The sequence below is a fragment of the Gavialis gangeticus genome, unplaced genomic scaffold, assembly GCF_001723915.1.
Source record: "Gavialis gangeticus isolate Ggan-Ray unplaced genomic scaffold, GavGan_comp1, whole genome shotgun sequence".
NCBI classification, from domain to species: domain Eukaryota; kingdom Metazoa; phylum Chordata; order Crocodylia; family Gavialidae; genus Gavialis; species Gavialis gangeticus.
Window position 1 is genome coordinate 19,349,798 of NW_017728998.1, and position 18,329 is coordinate 19,368,126.

The window sequence follows — 18,329 nt, forward strand, 5'->3', positions numbered from 1 at the left end:
CGCCGCCGCCGGGACTGCTGCTGCCCTCCTACGCCTGCAGCCCCGGTAAGGGCTCCGCCGCCGCCGCCGCCGCGCCCCGCTTCAAGCTGCCCTTCCAGGTCACGCCGTCCCGGGAGAGCGGCCCCAGCCAGGCCGAGCGGCGGCTGGAGGCGCTGACGCTGGAGCTGGAGAAGGAGCTGGAGATGCACATGAAGAAGGAGTACTTCGGTGAGTGGAGCCCGGCCCGGCCCCAGGGGTGACGGGGGGTCGCGTGTGGCTGGGCGAGCTCCTACCTGAAGCTGGTTTTGCTGGGAGCCTTTGACCCTCGCTGACTTCCTGCCCTTTGACATCCTGACTTGATCGTCTTCCCTTCCAGCCCTAATGTCTATGAAATCTATCAGATGTTCAAACAAACAAAAAAACTAGAACCTGTGGGTCCAAAAATGATACTTTTATGAGACCGACTGGGAAATGAAATTTAGGAAACTTTCAGGGGCCCCTGGAGTCGGGAGGCACCGGTCGCCCATGCCTGCGAGCTCCCCCCTCCTTCTGCCAGGGCTCCTTGCTGCCACCTCTCTGGCTTCTCGTGGCATTTCCCCTTCTGCTTAATGATGCTAGGTCTGAAAAATGTCACCTCTTTCCCCCCCTTATTGTTCTGCCGCGATCCCCATCGCGGTTTGACTTGGTTTTTTGGGGGGGTTCCCTCTCTGTTCTTTCCTTCTTCAGCAGTTTGTCATTTTGCCTTGGGTTTTGGCTGGCTGCTGTGCTGGGCATTGCAGAGGCAGCTGTTTGTGCTTCGGTGGCTGTTTAATTGCCTTTCTTAGGTCTGTCGGAGTTTCCATTGTAAACCTCACGTTTTGGGGCGTCCAAACTTATCAGTGTGCTTTGCTTTGGAGCTTCCCGCACAAGTTATCAGGCTAGCTGCAGGGATTTTTTTCCCTGCAGATAGGGGCCAAGCTGGTAAAGCTGTTTTTAGGTGCTGGGTTCAATACCATCTTTGTCCTGCTTCAGCAGGAGAGGCTTCTCACACAAGTGTGGGGCATGTATTGTTTCTGGCCTGCAAGGCCTGGCTTGGCTTTGCACAGCAGGCAAGTCTGACAGTTTTGATTTGTCCCTGGAAAGTGAGAAGTGATGATTGTGGGTGATGTGATGAGAGGAGCCATTCCTGCCATTGCAGAAGCCAAAGTGAGCTTGCTTTGCATATCTTCTCTTTTCCTTGCTCTCTTTGTTTCTGTTTTATAGAACAATTAGGGCTCCTTGAAACAAATGAATGAATCTTCCAGTTACTCTGCAGCATAGATTAAGCCCATTTGGTATTTTTTTAAATGAATGGAAATTGCCAAGACATTTGCATTTGAAAGGCAGCCACAGTGCGTGCAAATACTGCCCCATTCTCCACAGGTGCTGGGGCTCTGGTGCAGCCAGGCTGGTGCTGGGAGGAGAAGGGGGAGTTTGGGGGCCCTTGTTGGCAACGTGCATCCCTGCATCTACTGCTGATCTAAGTTCTGCTGTGAGGGCTCCCTGCTTACTTGGAAAGGAGGTAGGACAGGCAAGTGAATGCACTGATCTGCCTACTGGCCATTGTTCTTGGGGAACGGAGATGCTTTGGAGGAAGGAGTTTCCCCTCTCCGTGCCCAGGCTGGATGCTGCGGGGAGGTAGGCTTTATCTCTTAGTTGTAGAACAGCGAAAAGAATGTGCCTATGTCCTGGAGAGTGGGGATCCATAATCTGTATTGCCTTAAAGGATTTGAAAAGACAAGACCCTGCATGCTTAGCGTAGTGTATTGACGCACTCTAAAGCAGGGGAGTTGTTAGGTGTTGTTCATTCCTGCCCACAGAGGTGCCATTGCCCTGTGGAGTGGCACAGAGAGACAGGCTGCAGGAGGTGGGAGAGCATCCCAGAGCAGGAGCGAGGACCTAGGAAAGAAGAAGCAAGGACCTGGCTTGTGGAGCTGTTTTACCTGTTTGTAAATCGAATGCTTTTTTGAACTGAAGTGGGGAGTTGTGCGTGGGGGAAACAAGTCAGTGAGCAGCCTGAGCACTAAGAAGAGCATGTGGAAGGCAGAGCTGGGTGAAAGAGCAGAGCGCTGTCCCCTGGATCCTCTACACTGTCCCTATAGTACATGGCCAGAGGTGGTGAGGGGCTACCACAGTCTAAATAAATAATAATTTTTAATCCTTGAAAATCCCTAGAAGCTGAATGATGCTATTAGTGAATGGGCTAGGTTGGGTAACATTTGTCTTAAATCTCAGTTGATTTCAATGAAGTCTGAATGTTAAGATGTGGTTAGAACAGAGGAACACAAAGGTGCCTTTAAAAGAGGAGCCTTGTAAGCAGTGGCCTGGGGGTGATTTGGAGAAGATGGGTGCTCCAAAGGGAGACAATAGGGGGGCAGGGGGAGAGGAGTGTGTGCTGATGAATGTATAGAAATGTGCTTATTGCAAGGGTCCCTAGGAGCAGGTAGATCCAATGGCAACATGTTGAAACATGCCCTAACCATTAGAAGACCAGGCTTTGTCAAAGCAGCGGGAGAGCGTGCTGCTTCCGTTGCTTAGACAGGCAGGCGTAGAGCAAGTCCACAACAGCACTGCAGCAGTTCTTTGCTATTGCAATGCCACCTAGATGCCTCTGGTAACAAGGACAAACACCCTAAGGCTGAATCTGTTGCGGACAGTACCAGCGTTCTGCCTGCTGCTTTTCTGGTTTTCAGTAAGTTGCACTGCTTTTAAGAGGGATTTCTGTGCTTGAGCCTGATTTTCAGAGTTGAACTGTACATGAGGTGAATAGTGAATTTTCCTGAGCAAGGACTTATATTGTTTTTGACTCACACTGGTCCCAAGCCACAAGTAGGAGCTGCACATAGTTCAGAATGATGGGGTCAGAGCTGTCTGTTGCTAGATGCAGAGACCACTTACGTGGGTACTTCTTAGATAGTCTTTGGAAGCCTTGGACAACAGTTCCTGAAGCAATAAAAAGGCGCTTCTGAAGTTGTGTAATGGCAAGGCCTGGCATATTCCCCTGTAACAAACTCGGTCCTGGCTGTCCACTCCCTTCTTACCTTAACCCTGTAAGGAGCCCTCTTAGCAGGTATCAGATGAATAGAGAGGCCTTCAAACACCTGTAATACTAGGTATGTGCTAACTTTTACAAGTAGAAAATGAAAGTAGACTAATCCTTATAGTCTTACCAAGTGCAGTGAACAGGGTAACTGGTTTAATGCTCCTTATCTGGATGGCCTAAGTATCAAGTACTTAATGTGTACCTTGGGATAAACGCACCAGTTCTTACAACTGCAGTTCAAATTCAGTGCTTCTGTACAGGGTGACATTTCATCAGAATAGCTGCAGTTAGTTTTCCTTACAGGACCTTGCATCTACACGCAACACCCCCCTCCCTTTTTTACTGCATTGCTTGGTATCTTAAGCCATAGTGAATCATCCTCCTTGGAAATGTGTGAATGCATCTCTGTAATGCTGGCAGTCCTTCCTCTGAGACCCTACAGTGCATGGCATCTCACCTGGATCCATCTCTGTATACTTGTGTGCTCTCCACTGCATTGGATGCTGCCTCTGAAAGGACCACTCTGGAAGGCGGTATCAGATTAGTCCAGAGGCCTTTAAATGCCTACTGTGCTTAAATGTTTTCTAATTGCACAAGTCCAGAATGAAAGTTGTCATCCTGATAGTGCAGTAATAACCTTGACAGTAGAAACTGTTTAGATGCGAAGAGGAACATCTGGTATGAACTTGGCAATCAGTGGGCACATCCCCATGAGCGTGCACATGCGTTTCCCCAGGGATGGCTAGCAGCAGCACATAGTTGTGTCACTGCGAGCTGTCCCTAGGGAATGCACCTGCACATGTACTCTGGGTGGGGTAGGAGAGGCTGGGGCAGCACCTGGGCTAGCCCCAGCAGCCTTTTCCAGGGGCCTTCTGGGGCTGCAGCAGTGGTGAACCAGGCATGTGGAGCCTGACCAGGCTCTGGTTTCAAGTGGTGCGTGGGTATCTGATTTTGTCTCTGAACTGCAACTATGCCATTCCTCACCTGGTCAACAACCTCCATAGATGTCACCTCTACCCATCAAAAAATATTCCATCTCCAGTAATTTTGGAGGAGACCCCTGTGAAGGAAACAATGGAAAATTGTTTTACCATCTTGAAGAGTAGATGCTAGCTCCGTGCTAAATTGGCGGTGGGGCAGGGAATATGGGAAAGCAACACTCATTGGTTGCTTGAAGCTTCAGAGTGGGACAGGTAGAACTTGTACTTTTGCTGATTTCCCTTGGCACCTGTAACACCAAGGTCCATGCATACAAGGGCCTTATTGTCTACTGGCAACCTCAAAAGATAAACAAAAAATTAAAGAAGCAAGAGAATGATCAAAGAATTAGTGACTGAATAGCAGCAAAAATCTCACAGGGGGAGGAGTATGGAGAAATGGTTTTCTGGAGTAGTCTCAAAGTCTTGAAATGGAGAGCTAGGCCTTGAAAAGGGAGCACATGTCCTTGAAAGTGGTGCAAGGCAGATGCGACTATGGTAAACAACTGATGGAGCCCCTTGTACTACCAGGATCAAGCACAGGATACTTCCCTACCCTTCCACTCAAACTTCAGGGTCTCCCCTTCCGCTATAGCATTTGACTGTGGCCTATCAATTAACTGAATTTTGGTCCATTCCCCAGCAACATACCCATGCTGGAGAACAACAACTTCCAGTGTTTTGCCTCTAGTACTTTGCGAATACTCGGTTTTCCAAGCGTGTCCCAGTCCTGCAGGATTTGCAGGATATCCTGGTTTGGTTTGTTTGTTTGTTTATTTCAGCAGTGCTATTTGTTAATTATGTTATCAATAAAGTCAACAGTGCTTTTGGTACAACTCCCTGAAAAGCATTATTAAGGGACCACTAACAAAATGGTTACTAAGAGAATAAGCGCACGCATTTCAGTCCTCTTCCGTGACTATACAACCACCCTCAGTCATCACCCTGCCCAAACCTAACCTTGTGTCCTTGACCATTTTTAGGACATTCTTCCAAGGCACCATTTTAGCTGTCCGTAATGCGTGACCACAGAAAATGTGTGTCATCCTTCATCTTCTCTTCCCCTCCCTCCCCACTTCCGCATAAACTGTAGGGTCTCTCCCTTGCTTTAAGCAAGATGTCCAGATACAGCGAACAGTTATTGCACCAAGGTGCCTCGCGTGGAAATATGTCCAGTGTTTCCTTGAGGCCCCCTCACCTCCACTTCAGTCTTCCACCATGCATGCTCCACTGTTACTCTGCAGCTACTTGGTTAACTTCCTCCTTTGTCTTGTTAAGATGTACAGTGAAGGGTTTCATATGCAGAAGATAAGTTGGGTCTCTCAATGACTCAAGAAGTCCTGATTCCATTAGGAATTGAATTTAATGTCTGTTGTGGCCCGTGTAACAAAATTCCACTGCTTATTCTTGCAATTGGGCATGAATACTCTGGCATCGGGAACCTTTCTGTACTACCCCTAATAATTCAGGAGAATCTTCCATTTTGATCAGCCATATCCTAGAACACCAGAGTGAAATACTGCTTTCTGTTGATAAGGCCTTTGGCTTAAGCTCTAGGGATTCGGTTCGACTAGTAAGGTGACCATACATCCCAGATTAGCTGGAACAGTACTGGATTTCAGAAGCCTGTCCCACCTGGCCAGTGAGAAAATGAGTGTCCCGGAAATGTGGGCGCATAGTCTAGAGGGGAGGTGGAACAGCTTGATGTGCCAGGCAGGCACTGCTGCCCAGTTACCCAGTGTACCATGCCACCCTGCCCTCGCCTCTGCTTCCAGCAGTGCTGCTGACTGCCCCCTTCCCCCAAGTGTACTGGATTTCTTTGTGGTTGGCATATCCATTCGTCCCTGCACATTTTGGGACCCTGTCTCTACAAAGCCATCTACCTCTTAAGCATTGTCAAGCCTACTGACACAGGATTTTAGTGTTGTCATAATAGGATCACAAACCTCCATGACAACAGCCCCAAGAGTTTATCTGCTAGTACCAAACTGGCTAGTGCTTGTTGACTAGTGCTCATTAAGCATGGTGAACTTCTTGTGGGTAACAGTCACACTTCTCCATGCTGAAGTGAACTCCTGCGTAGGTGGCGTTCTCCTGCAGCTTTGGACTTGGGCTCAGCGCACATCTCCAGGAAGCTGCCTTCTGCATGGTGAAGCTCTACAGTCCCTGTGAGTGTTCCTAGTTCTACATCACCCTCTTGCCCCACAGGTCATTGCTCATTAACCAAGGTCAGAACAGGGTGAAGTTACTCCACATCATGCTCCTTGTCCTCCCTCACCTGTAACCATAATGCTGACAAATTAGCTCTCTCCAGCAGCATGACTGTCCGTGCATATGCATCTTCTGGTTTGTACTGTTTACCTTCACTATTGTGCACAGGGGAGTGTCCTTGATGCAGCCTGACAGCAGGTCAAAATGGCACTGCCAAAATGTGGATAAGTTGTCAGACACCAAATGAGGAATCATGGGAGTTTGTTAGTTTGATTCCAGCTCCCAGAACTCTTGCAGGTTTTGGCAGGCATCCCCCAATACCCCATAAGAAAAATCCTTGAACATAGAGCTGAGCAGTGGAACCTCATACTGTGGGCTCTCTGCCCAGAATACTGAGCAAGTCATTCAAACAAGCAGGGAGCGGTGTGGATGCAGTGATAAACAAGGAAAGTACCTTAAGCCGGCATAACAAAGCAGTGTGTGTGTGTGTGTGTGTGTGTGTGTGCGCTTCAGTTTGACGTAGTTAATTCACAGCGTTTACAGCAAGCATACTAATCTGATGTAATGTCCCCGTCTAGACAAGTCCTAACACTTTTGCGTGCTTTTATTGTCCATGTAGCGGAAACCTGTACACCAGTGCCATCTAATATATTGTGATGTCTTATAATAACAGGTATGTGTTACAGCAGTAAGTTTTAACAAACATCTATCTTCCTCCACCAATGGACTAGATGGAGCCTGTCAGCTAGTCTACAATATCATTAAGGAGTTTATGTGATAATATAGAAAGAGCCAGGGGAAATCTATGAAGTTGTCAAATGCACTAGATTTCATGGACGTTAGGGCTGGAAGGGACCTCGAAGATCGAGTCCAGCCCCCTACCCCAGGGGCAGGAAGTCAGCTAGGGTCAAATGACCCCAGCAAGATAAGCATCCAAGTGTTTCTTGAATGAGTCCAGAGTAGGTGTCTGTACCACATCTGGAGGGAGTCTGTTCCAGGTCCTGGGGTCTCAGACAGTAAAGACATTTTTTCTTATGTCCAGCCTAAAATGGTCTTGTAGTTTATGATGTTGATCCTTGTTTTTTCTTGGGGTGCTCTGGTGAACAGACGTTCTCCCAGATCCTTATGAACAGCCCTTGTGTACTTGCAGGCAGCCACCAAATCCCCCCTGAGCCTGCACTTTTCCAGACTGAAGAGTGCCATGGCTCTCAGCCTCTCTTCATAAGGCCTTTCTCTTGCCCTCTGATCATGCACGTGGCTCTTCTCTGGACTCTCAAACTTCTCAACATCCTTCTTGAATTAAGGAGACCAGAACTGGGTGCAGTACTCCAGCTGCGGCCTCACCAAGGCTGAGTACAATGAGAGGATGACATCCTGAGACTTACTTGAGAAGCATCTGTAGATACAAGCCAGGGTTTTGTTTGCTTTACCAGCTGCAACATCACATTGGTGGCTCATGTTCATCACGTGGTCAGTCATGACCCCCAAGTCTCTTTCAGCAGTGGTGCTAGCAAGCACTGCCGAGCCTATAAGTATGTTGCGGGGGGGGGTTTCCCCCAAGGTGGAGTACCTTGCATTTATCTGTATTGAACGTCATCAGCTTTGTGTCCGCCCACTTACTAAGCTTATCTAAGTCAGCCTGGATCGCTAGCCTGTCCTCAGGTGTGGACGCTATGCCCCAAGGTTTAGTGTCATTCATGAACTTGGCCAGTGCGGTTCTGACCCCAATGTCTGCATCGTTGGTAAAGATGTTGAAGAGGATCTGGTCCAAGGACAGAGCCTTGGGGGATGCCACTAGTCACGGAGCGTCATAATAACTTGCTGCTGTTGAGCCCGCTACTCTTTGGGTCCAACCTCAAAGCCAATTTCCTAGCCATCAGACCGTGGTGTAGCCAAGGCCACAGTTGTCCAATTTTTTCATGAGGTCATGAGACACCAGATCAAAGGCTTTTTTTTAAAGTCCAGGTATATGACTTAAATCTTTTCTCCCTTGTCCAGGTGATATGTCACCTGGTCATAGAAGGAGATGAGATTGATCAGGCAAGACCTACCCAAGACAAACCCATGCTGGTTATTCCTCAGGATGTTGCGCTCAGCCAGCTTGTCCAGAAGGGTCTCCTTGATAATTTTCTCCAGAATCTTACCAGGGATTGAGGTCAAGCTGATTGCCCTGTAATTCCCGGGATCTACTTTCCGCCCTTTCTTGAAGACGGGTACCACATTGGCCTTTTTCCAGTCTTCAGGTACTTCACATGAGCGCCACGAATTTTTGAATATTTTTGCCAGTGGTTGGGCTATGACATCTGCCAGCTCCTTGAGTACCCTAGGGTGTAATTTGTCAGGACCAGCTGACTTGAAGGTGTCCAGCCTCTCAAGGTGATTCTTTACTAAATCAATACCGATGCTGGGTATAAATACGCCCTCACCCTGGCAGTCCTGCGTCTTGCTAGGCAGGGTTGTCCCATTTGACTGATGAACGACTCTATGATATTTACTTTGTATGTTCTGATAGATTTTAAATGGAATATACTTGATAGATTTTAGTATTGGAATGCATTTGAAACTTAAATGATACCAATTTTATTTTTATTTTTTTTAGGGCCCTGGGCAATACTTGTGTGTACAGAGTTTTGTGCATCAACTCTTGTTTTTCATACATGCTTGCAGTCAGAAAGAAGCTGTATGGACCCAAGATGGGGTCAGGTTGAGACGATAATCAGGGTCCATATGTTGTTACCTGTTTCTTTCGGATGCTGTTTCAGTAAAACTTGGGAAATAAGTCTGCCACTGGGTGAAGTGGGGACAATACTCTTGGTGCCTGGGGCAGTTTTTCCTTGTGCTAGAATGTCGCTCTGCAGGTTTTGATTTCCTGAAGCTTTATCCATAAAATATTATACCTCTCCTGTTCCCATCAACAAAGGAGGATAACGCTACATTTTAATTGCCTTTTAGAGATGAGCCATGCGGTATATTCTGGGATTATTCCTTAATTAATCTGTCCAGAGCATGAAAAATTTATTCATCCTTGATGAGTAGGTTTCCAGGTGAGTTCTGTTAGCTTCTACAGCATCTAAGCATTGCTTTTAAAAACGGTTTCCAGCCCTCACACTTAATAAAGAATCTTTTAAGGAGATGTACCTGTGGAGAGTTGCAGTGCCAGTGGGTTCCTCTTGGATTTGCAACAGGCTGAATTCTTCTTGCTGCTTCTGTTGGTATGCCTGTGCTGTCACTGAAAGGGACTAGAATCTGGTCCGTTGTACAAATCTGTGGGTTAGGAAAGCTTCCAGCAGCACCCTCGGAGACCCTGAAGCTGTTTGTGGAAGGCCCCAAAGACAGCATGATAGAAGGAGAGAGGCTGGGATGGGAATGACTGAAGGGCTGCCATAGAAGAGAAGAGGGGTAAGTGTAGGGAGCAAGAAGTAGGACAGAAGTAAACTGATGAAAAGAAGCAGAGCATTGTAATGCAGGGAAAGAGAGAGGAAGGGCTAAGGGAGAGAGAAGCTGAAGAGAGAATGGATGTTGAAAACAACACAGAAGAGAAAGGAGGTAAAAGGGAGTCAGCTGTGGGATGTTGCTGCAGAAGAGCAGACCTTATTCTGGGTCAGCTGGAGGACTGTTTCCAGTTTTGACATCCTGCTCTAATAAAGATGTAGGCAAAGTGGAAAGATGCCACAGAAGAGCAAGAAAGTAAGAGGCTTAGGAAATATAACCTAGATCAAAGGCATTGGGTTTATGTTAAAAAAAAAAAAAAAAAAAGAGGAACGAGGGAGATTATGATACCTGTCTTCCAGTACATAAAAGATGGTTCTTGCATTGAAGGTTGATCAGTTGTTTTCCATGTTGTAGTGGGGAAGGACAAGCAGAACTCGGGTTAATGTAAGGCAGGCTGTGCAACAGTGCAGGGAGGGAAGGCAGGCACATCTCATGCCACAGACCTCCAGGTTGCAAACTCCCTGAGTGCCCCCTCCCAGAGTCCTTCCTCACAGCCCCACTCTCCGTCCAGCACCCTCCTGCTGCCTGGCACCAGGAGCAAGGATAGGAAGCAGAGGAGGGGGGAGGGAGAGCCTGGGGATCCCAGCCACCTTCCCTGGTGGTTCAGAGTGCAGCCAGGTAGGAGCATTTAACCCTTTGTGGACTGATGTGGCCTATGGGCATAGAAATTTTGGTTGGGCGCTAGGGAAACCTTTCTAGGTCTTGGGAAGGAATTACTAAACCAAGCTCCTTATGGAGGTGGTGGATTCTCCTTTGTTGGAGGTTTTTAAGAACTTGTTGGACAAACATTGGCAGGGACACTCTGGATATGCTTGATCTTGTTTCTGAGCAGGAGAAGCAGTGGCTTGCAGCCTTGCTAGACTCCAGGCATCCCTTGTTAGACTAAAGGCATCATTTGGATAATGCCAATTCTTAGCTTACCCCTTTTTTGATTAAAGAAACTTAATAGAGCAGTTTTTTCCTATTACAGGAAACTCAGAAAGATCACAACAGGGCAGAATGTTTTTAACACTGGACTCCTATTTGAAGTGTCTGGGTTTGTCTTGTAAATCATGTTTGCACACCTAACAGTGATGGCATTGTATTGCACCCTGCCGTGGCACCCTGGTTGAGAAACATTGGGATTTAAAACAGTATTATCATCAATGAAGGATGTTCTTTTAATTGCAGGGAGCTTAGCACTGTCAAGGAACAGAAGGCCACATAACAAGTATTTTTCATCCAGCAAAGTGGGTGTTGGGTGAAGCTTTCAGCCGCTGGTGTATTTCTATGAACTTACTTGGTAGTGAATAAATCCCAGCAAGGTGTTACTGAGACGAGATGGTCCTGTGGGAAGTGCTGAAGCAAGATGCTGGAGACTTGTGCCATCTTTTGAACCCTGCTCCTGCCTTTCTGTGTGATCTTGGGAAAGTCATTTCTGTTGCCATAGTTCCCTATCTGTAAAGTAGGGATAAGTCTCTACTTTCCAAGACCGTGGGGGCATTCGCTGTGCTGGTGTTTATGAAACACTCTGAGACTGCAGGGATAAACACCCTAGAAAAGCTATACAAAAAATGTTTTGTTTTCTTTAAGCCATGTGCATACTGGCATGAAAGCGTAACTGGTTTGGGAATGGACTCAGTGCCTGCACACCCGGCTCCGTGACAGCAGCCAGATTCAATCTATTGGTTAGTAAGTCATTAAAATCATGCTAGAGTCAGAACTCTGTTTGAGCTCAGTGCTTTTATTCCACTCCCCCGAGGTCTCCTTTTACTAACTTCCAGTATATTTCTCTATACTTGGAGTATGCATTGTGCAGATACTGAGAGTGCCAATCACTTCTATACCAGTTGTGCATTTTACCAGTGCTCATGTCGATAAGGGTCTGATCTTGTGATTGGCTCAGTATGATGGACTGGGACTAGCATTTTATGAACGTGCAAGCTACCATGCTGCAGTCAGTCTTGGTTTAGTTCTTAGAACTTACAGCCACCCTCCACTATGACCTGACAATTACTATGGTTTCGAACATTTACCAGCATACATGCCTCTATGAATATCAAAGCTGATTTTTTTTTTTTCCGTATTATTTTTTTATTTATTTTTTAAGCCACAGGCCGATGCAGGCCATATGGCAACGGAGTGAGAAGATGAGGTATATCATTCTATATATCTGAAATAGAGACTGTCCTCTGCTTGTTGGGCTGCCCAGGCTTACAAATGTTGAAGAACAGTCCATGCTTCGGAGTGCTGTGGTCTGAAGCATGTTAAGCTTTCGGTCATTGGTAATCCTTGAGCCACAAGGTCTTTTCTGTCAAACACTGAGCAGTTTGAGGCTGGTTCATTCCTAGGATGCAATCTCAAGTTTGAACCTAGGTTATATTATATTCCTACAGACAAAGCCAGTGAAATTCTGAGCAGTCATTTCAGACTCCTTAAAAACTAGCAGAAATTCCCCTCTCAAAGGCTCAAGAAAACATCCTGCAGTGTGACTTGGAGGGAAGAATTATGTTCCATGTGACTTGAGCTCCTATTGCATAGCCTGGGGCCTGGCCCTCATAGATTCGTAGGGGTGCATTGCCCACTATGGTGTTAAATCACCCATCAAAGATCATGCTGAAGTAAGTAATTTTTGGACTGTTTTGACAGGACTAGGTAGGACTAGCCCTCAGCCAGAGAGTCACCATCATATATGGGCTGCATTTCATGAGACCAAATCTGGTGCAGAATAATGAGAAATCTTTAAATGGTATGTTTCAGAAACAAAAGCTAATGCTTATAAATGCTCCACCTTAAAAATACAGTTTGCCCCCTCATTGGTTCCATGAGAGCAGGTAACATACAGGCCCTATATCCAATCTGTGCTTCTATCATTAATGCCAGGCAAATAAATCCTAGGAAACAAACAGCCATATTGATTTCAAATGCTATTTAAAAAAATCAAAGTTGCCAAATAATACAGGTTTGGCTGGGAAAGATGTTTTCATGTTCAAGTTTCTAGCAGAGTTGTGCAAAACAATGGAAAGAAAATAAAATTGTGATAGCAATGAGCCAAAATATACGTTTTTTTATGAGTAAAGAGTGTGCTCTATGCTTGGCATAGTGCATTGCATATCCCAAAAGGTACGAAAGGGCAGAACTTGACAAGGTTGGTTTTTTTTGGGTTTTTTTGTTTTTTTTTTTAACTGCAGCAAAGGTACTACCTTATTTTTCTTCCCCCTTCCTCGCCTTCCCTGGAAGAATGCAACCAGGGTGAGTCCTTCACAAAGCACCGCAGCATGGTGTGTAAGTTGTGTTCATTTCCTAGGAAATGTATACTGTTGTTTCTGTACTGGGGCACGGTTCTGGCTGTTTTAGAGGGTCACCCTTGCCTGTGAATTCATGCTGTTTCACAAAATAGTGGGCTGCTGTACCATGCACTTTGTACTCCCAGGCTGCCTGCTCTTTTCTTCCAGAGAAAGTTGTTAGCATTCCTTTAGCTCATGTTCTTGCATTCCACGTCTGAGGAGAATGCAGGATGGCTCTACCAGAGAAGATTTTTTTTCAATAAACTGTAGTTATATTCTTTCAGAGCACATATGTTTTGTTTTATAGCGTTTAATGATGCAACAATTCTGCCTTCTGAATTAGATGGGTCCAATACAGTTTCTTCATTTGTGGCCTAAGAAAAAAGATACTCTTTAAACTGATATGGTGCTGTATTTGACTCATCCTGGACATGGAGAAAACACATACGTACCTTTATGATGAGAATGGATAATAAATTATACAGTGCAAAACTGAAACAACATAAAAGAAAGAGTCGCCAAACATTATGGTGGATTTAAGGTTTATGAGCCGCTTAAAAAGTTGCTTGCTGTTCATTTAAGAGCAATGCACTTAACTGCCTGAAATGTTCAAGTTCTGACAGGAAATTGATACCTAAGACCTGTGTGATGTGGCTTCTCTTGAAAGTATTCCAAGGGCGTGATCAGCTCCTGTTCAAGTAGGTAGCAAAAATCCTGTTAACTTCACTGGGAGTAGGATCTTGAATATGGCAAACAGACCTCTGTGAGGATTAGGCTTTTAAAGGGATTTGCATAGTGCCCATCTCATCAAATGTGTGAGCAACCCAAACGTTATACAAAGCAAATTTTGTATTTTGGCCAGAAGAAGTTGTACAGTCACCCAGTCTGGGAGACGGAAACAATACTGTGCCGTTTGCCTTACTATTGGAAATAAACAGCACCGTTCAGAATCAGAATTTTCAGGATCATTTAAGAGCAGGAAAATACGGAAAGATGTTTCATTGTATTCTAACAATGAATATATCTGAGAAGACTGCAATCCATTTGTAGGCTATTCATTAAGAGAGTAAGAAGCTTAAAATTAAATATAATACTAGCTGTGAATTATACATTCACCTATATTAGTAATGTATATTTTCTCCAAAATCCCCTGGACACATTTTCTTATGGCTGTCTTTATCCTTCATTTCTAGCCATGGCTATTTTGTTGTGTTCTCTACCTATTTGTCTTCTAAATCTTTGTTTTTCTCTTATAAGAAAAAGTCTGTCTTTCTGTTTGATTTTGCAGTGGATTCGTGCAGCCAGATTTTCATTTTGAGCTCTAGAATAAAAGTACATTTTTGTGTTCATACCTTTGCACCCAGGATGAATGCTGGATGTAAAAAAATATTAGGCATTGTTTGGAAATAATAATTGTAGCATGGCTGGAGAAGAGTTCTGGGGTGAACACCCACTCTCTTTTAATATTAAATTCTCTTGGTGTCTGTTTCTACCCTTCAGCAGATGTTCTTACTGCAGCACACATTGTCCTTTTCTGTTAACCTGAACCTAGTTTGTTTTTAAGTTTGATTGACACAACTTGGCAGTGTCTTGCTGATCAGAGGGACTGTGAGACACCCACATAATAGAGCATTCATTGCCATAATGATTTGCAGAAGAGCAAGTACTGCATCTCTTCTTACTAGAAAATTTTACTTCTGCAGAAACCCAATCCCATACTTCTTCGGAATGATTCTGTCAAATCGCTAATGTCACAAGTTACGTGCTCCAGCAACTTTTAGAAGAGACCTCTATGACTCATCAGAAAAAAAATCCATCAGTGTGGTTTCAGTTAGCGTTCAACCGAGAACTACTGTATTTATGTTTATTCTTAAAGACCCTCAACTTGATAAATATCTCTTGGGTATCTAAAACATTTTCTGCAATGAATTATGGATGCAAGTAGAAGCAAGTTTATCTCATTAATTTTTGTCAGCCCTGAGCACCAAACCAGTGGCTACAAACGCATGAACAGGTACCATTTCTTTGATTGCAGTGATCAGTGATATTTTTTATCTAGGCCATCGAGTTGGAGCAAAATTATGAAACGGGGTCTAGGTCTGGGGAGGACTTAGGATCACTACATCCTAGAAAAGAGCTAGAAGGGACCTCATGATGTCGTCGTCATCATCATCATCAGTGAGACCCCCGATCAAGGCAAGATCATCCCTGAATAGACCATCCCAGCCAAGTCTGTCCAGGCTGCTCTTAAAAATTTCCAAGGATGAAGATTCTATAATTTATTTAGGGAGCCTGGTCCAGTACTTGAACACCCTCCATCAGAAAGTTCCTCCTCATCTCCAACCTATATTTCCCCTAGTTACACCACTGTCTACATTTGATTGGTGAATTTTTCATATTGAACACCACAAAAATTCTCCTTTAATACACTTAGTAGAAAAAAGACAGTAAAATAAAGAAAGCAAAAATATTCATGTGGATTTGGAAGGCTTTACAGAGATTTGATTCATAAGGATCATGTTTCTTGTAGTCTGTGAAGACCCAGTGATCTCTCCAAACCCAAGGATTGCCCACCCAGCCTTTCAATCTAGAGCTGTTGTTTGAACCTTTTCCTTTGTGACAAAGCACAGCACTCTGACACCATTAGTAAAGCAAGGCTTGTGGGCCTAAGGGTTTGACTGCGAAGGTACTGCAGCATACTCTTCCTCATCATTATTGTATGACCTGTGAGACAATGTACTTTGGCTTTGGAATTGGGAAACATTTTGACATATATCTTGCTGGCATCCTTTGACCCTAGCTGACTTCCTGCCCCTTGGGCAGGTTGCTAGACCCGATGATCTTATGAGGTCCCTTCCAGCCCTAATGTCTATGAAATCACAGTACCTTTTGTGGATTTTGGTCTCCAGTACCAAAAGGAGCAGCAGTAAGTAGCAAGGGGAGGCCTGAACTCTGAGTAGCCATAACACCGTGCCAGACAACTTTTGGGTTGGATTTTAGTACAAGAGCGATTACATCTGTGAATGCTCAGTAATTTGAGACCTACTGGCATATAAAGAAAATCTGTGCATGCACATACACTGCATTTCTGCATGCAAAGCTAGTCCTCCTATATGCAGAACCTCAGTTTCAAGCATGCACCTGGGGTTTCCACATGCAGATGGAAGGGAAAGTAGATAGAGTGTTTGTGTATGGTGCTGTCTCATCTGCAAATTTGGGTCAAAGTGTTTATTCTTAAAGGCTTCCAGGACATGCAGTGACATTGTTTTTTGCCAACTGAAGTGTATTTTGCAGCCTCGTCAGTGTTTTTGAAATAGGGACCTTTGAGTAGAAAAATAGGGCCTATGGATAAAATTCTACACTTATTTTATACTGGTGAAGTCGATGTAGTTACATTTGTGTAGCTAAGAGCAAAAATAGACCCAGCACCTCTTAAGTCACGTTTAGATTGAGGTCTCTGTAAAGAAGGTAGTTCGGGAAAACACCAAGTAAAAAAACAAAACAAAACATGGATTCTCCCTGCTGAACTGGGGCACTAGGGATTTATGCTGGTATCTTGGACCTCTGCACAGGAAAGTCGGTAGAAACCTTGCCCTTGACTTCAATGGTACGTATTTTTGCTCCTGTTGTGGAATTCCTACTGCAATCCCTTTACATAGTAGTAAATATTCTCCCTGTATATGTAATTAGAAAAGAGCAAACAAGATGAACTGATTTAGAGGAGCTGAGTAATATGTTGTAGACTCTTATTGTCTTTGGATCCTGCTCAAAGAAACGCCACTTACTTCTCTTGACAATTTGCTCATTAGTTGCTGCTTACCAGCTTTGCCATTGACTTTGACAGGACCAGGGTTAGACCCCCCGTTTATACCGAACCTGTCTGATATGATCCGATTCTTGGTTTTTTTCCCCCCCTCCCAAAGTGAATACCAGTTTTTAACAAATGGATTCAAATGTAAAGAAGCAAAAGCATGTGCAAATCTACTGAGCTGCATACAACTCCTGCTTTATTCCAGCAGGCAGTCAGGAAGAGCCACACTTGACTGAATATTGATAAATCTGCTGCTTTCAGAAAATGTTTATCCTTGAGCTGTTGCAGTTGACATGTTGTTAACCTTTTGCGGGTTGCGCAATCCTCAGGTGTAGTGTGGGGAAGTAGCTAATTGCTGGGACGCTAAGGAGGAGTTCTAATGAATGTTAAACACTGCTGTAACTTCTTTGCCAGGCAGTTATATAAAAATTCACTGTAATTGGTATGCTGCCTGGTCGTTAATCAGAGCCATGCTTTCCAGATTTAAACACTTGATAGAAAACAGTGCTATACAACAGTCAAGTGTATTTATGTTCCAAATTTGGAACTGGTCTGAGAAATAAGCATTTTTTTCCCTACAATATGTGCAAGTACACATTTGTTGATATTCTTAGAAGGTGAAGCGTGTTTGTCATTATCTATTAAGACTAGATACAACAAAGTTTTCAGTTTCAGCGCTGTAAATCAGGAAAAACCTTCAGTTAAATCAGTGGACTTACTAGTGTGTTGCCAGTAAAACTAGTAGATGAGGATGAGGATCAGGTATAATATATTTTGGCTTTAGTGGCCTATCTGGGAAAAAACTCCTGAAAATTTTGATTTTAGTGACTTTGAATTGTGGTACAGCAGACTTCATGCTGCATTTTACTGGGTCAAGAATAGGGGTCGGCAACCCCTGGCATACATGCCAAGCATGGCACGCAAGGCCATTTTGCTCGGCATGCCACAGCTCTGGGAAGCTGCTGCCAGCAACAGAGTCCGGGCTGCTCCCAATAGGGCTTGTAGTGTCCCAGCTGCCTGCCGGGAGCAGCCCGGGCTCCCGGCTGGCAGAAGCTACCCAGAGTGGGGGCCGGCTGCAGCCAGAAGGCTGCAAACAGCTGTGCTGGGCTCCGGAGCCCTGGCATCAGCTCTGTACCCGCACGTCAGAGCAGGCAGTGAGGAAGGGGCCTGAGGCAGTGCAGCCCCGCTATCTCCCCCGCTCCCAGCACAGAGCTGGTGACTGGGCTCCAGAGCCCAGCGCAGCTGTTTATAGCCAGCCTGGGCTCTGGGCAGCTGCTGCAGGCAGGCTGCAAACAGCTGCACTGGTCTTCACAGCTCCGGCATCAGCTCCATGCTGGCGGTGACTGCGCGTGCACCTTGGGGCTGGGCTGCTCCCAACAGGCAGCTGGGATGCTGCAAGCCCTGCTGGGAGCAGCTTGGGCTCCAACAGCTACTTATAGCCAGGGTAGCTGCTGACAACAACAGAGCCTGGGCTGGGGGGCAGGGGCTTTGGGTGGGGGGAAAGGGGCAGCAGGGCTGGAGGGCAGGGGCTT

The 18,329-nt window shown here is 45.4% G+C and overlaps 1 protein-coding gene across 1 annotated transcript in view; it reads left to right on the plus strand.

Annotated features, from left to right (window-relative positions):
- Nucleotides 1-2: 2 nt before the first annotated feature.
- The window catches only part of WTIP (Wilms tumor 1 interacting protein), a gene marked incomplete at its 5' end in the record, with an annotated part of 135,527 nt that continues 117,200 nt past the window's right edge, over nucleotides 3-18,329 (plus strand). The window contains one exon of the mRNA XM_019505278.1: nucleotides 3-207. Within this exon, the coding sequence (XP_019360823.1) occupies nucleotides 3-207 (205 nt within the window). The remainder of the gene's footprint in view (nucleotides 208-18,329) is intronic.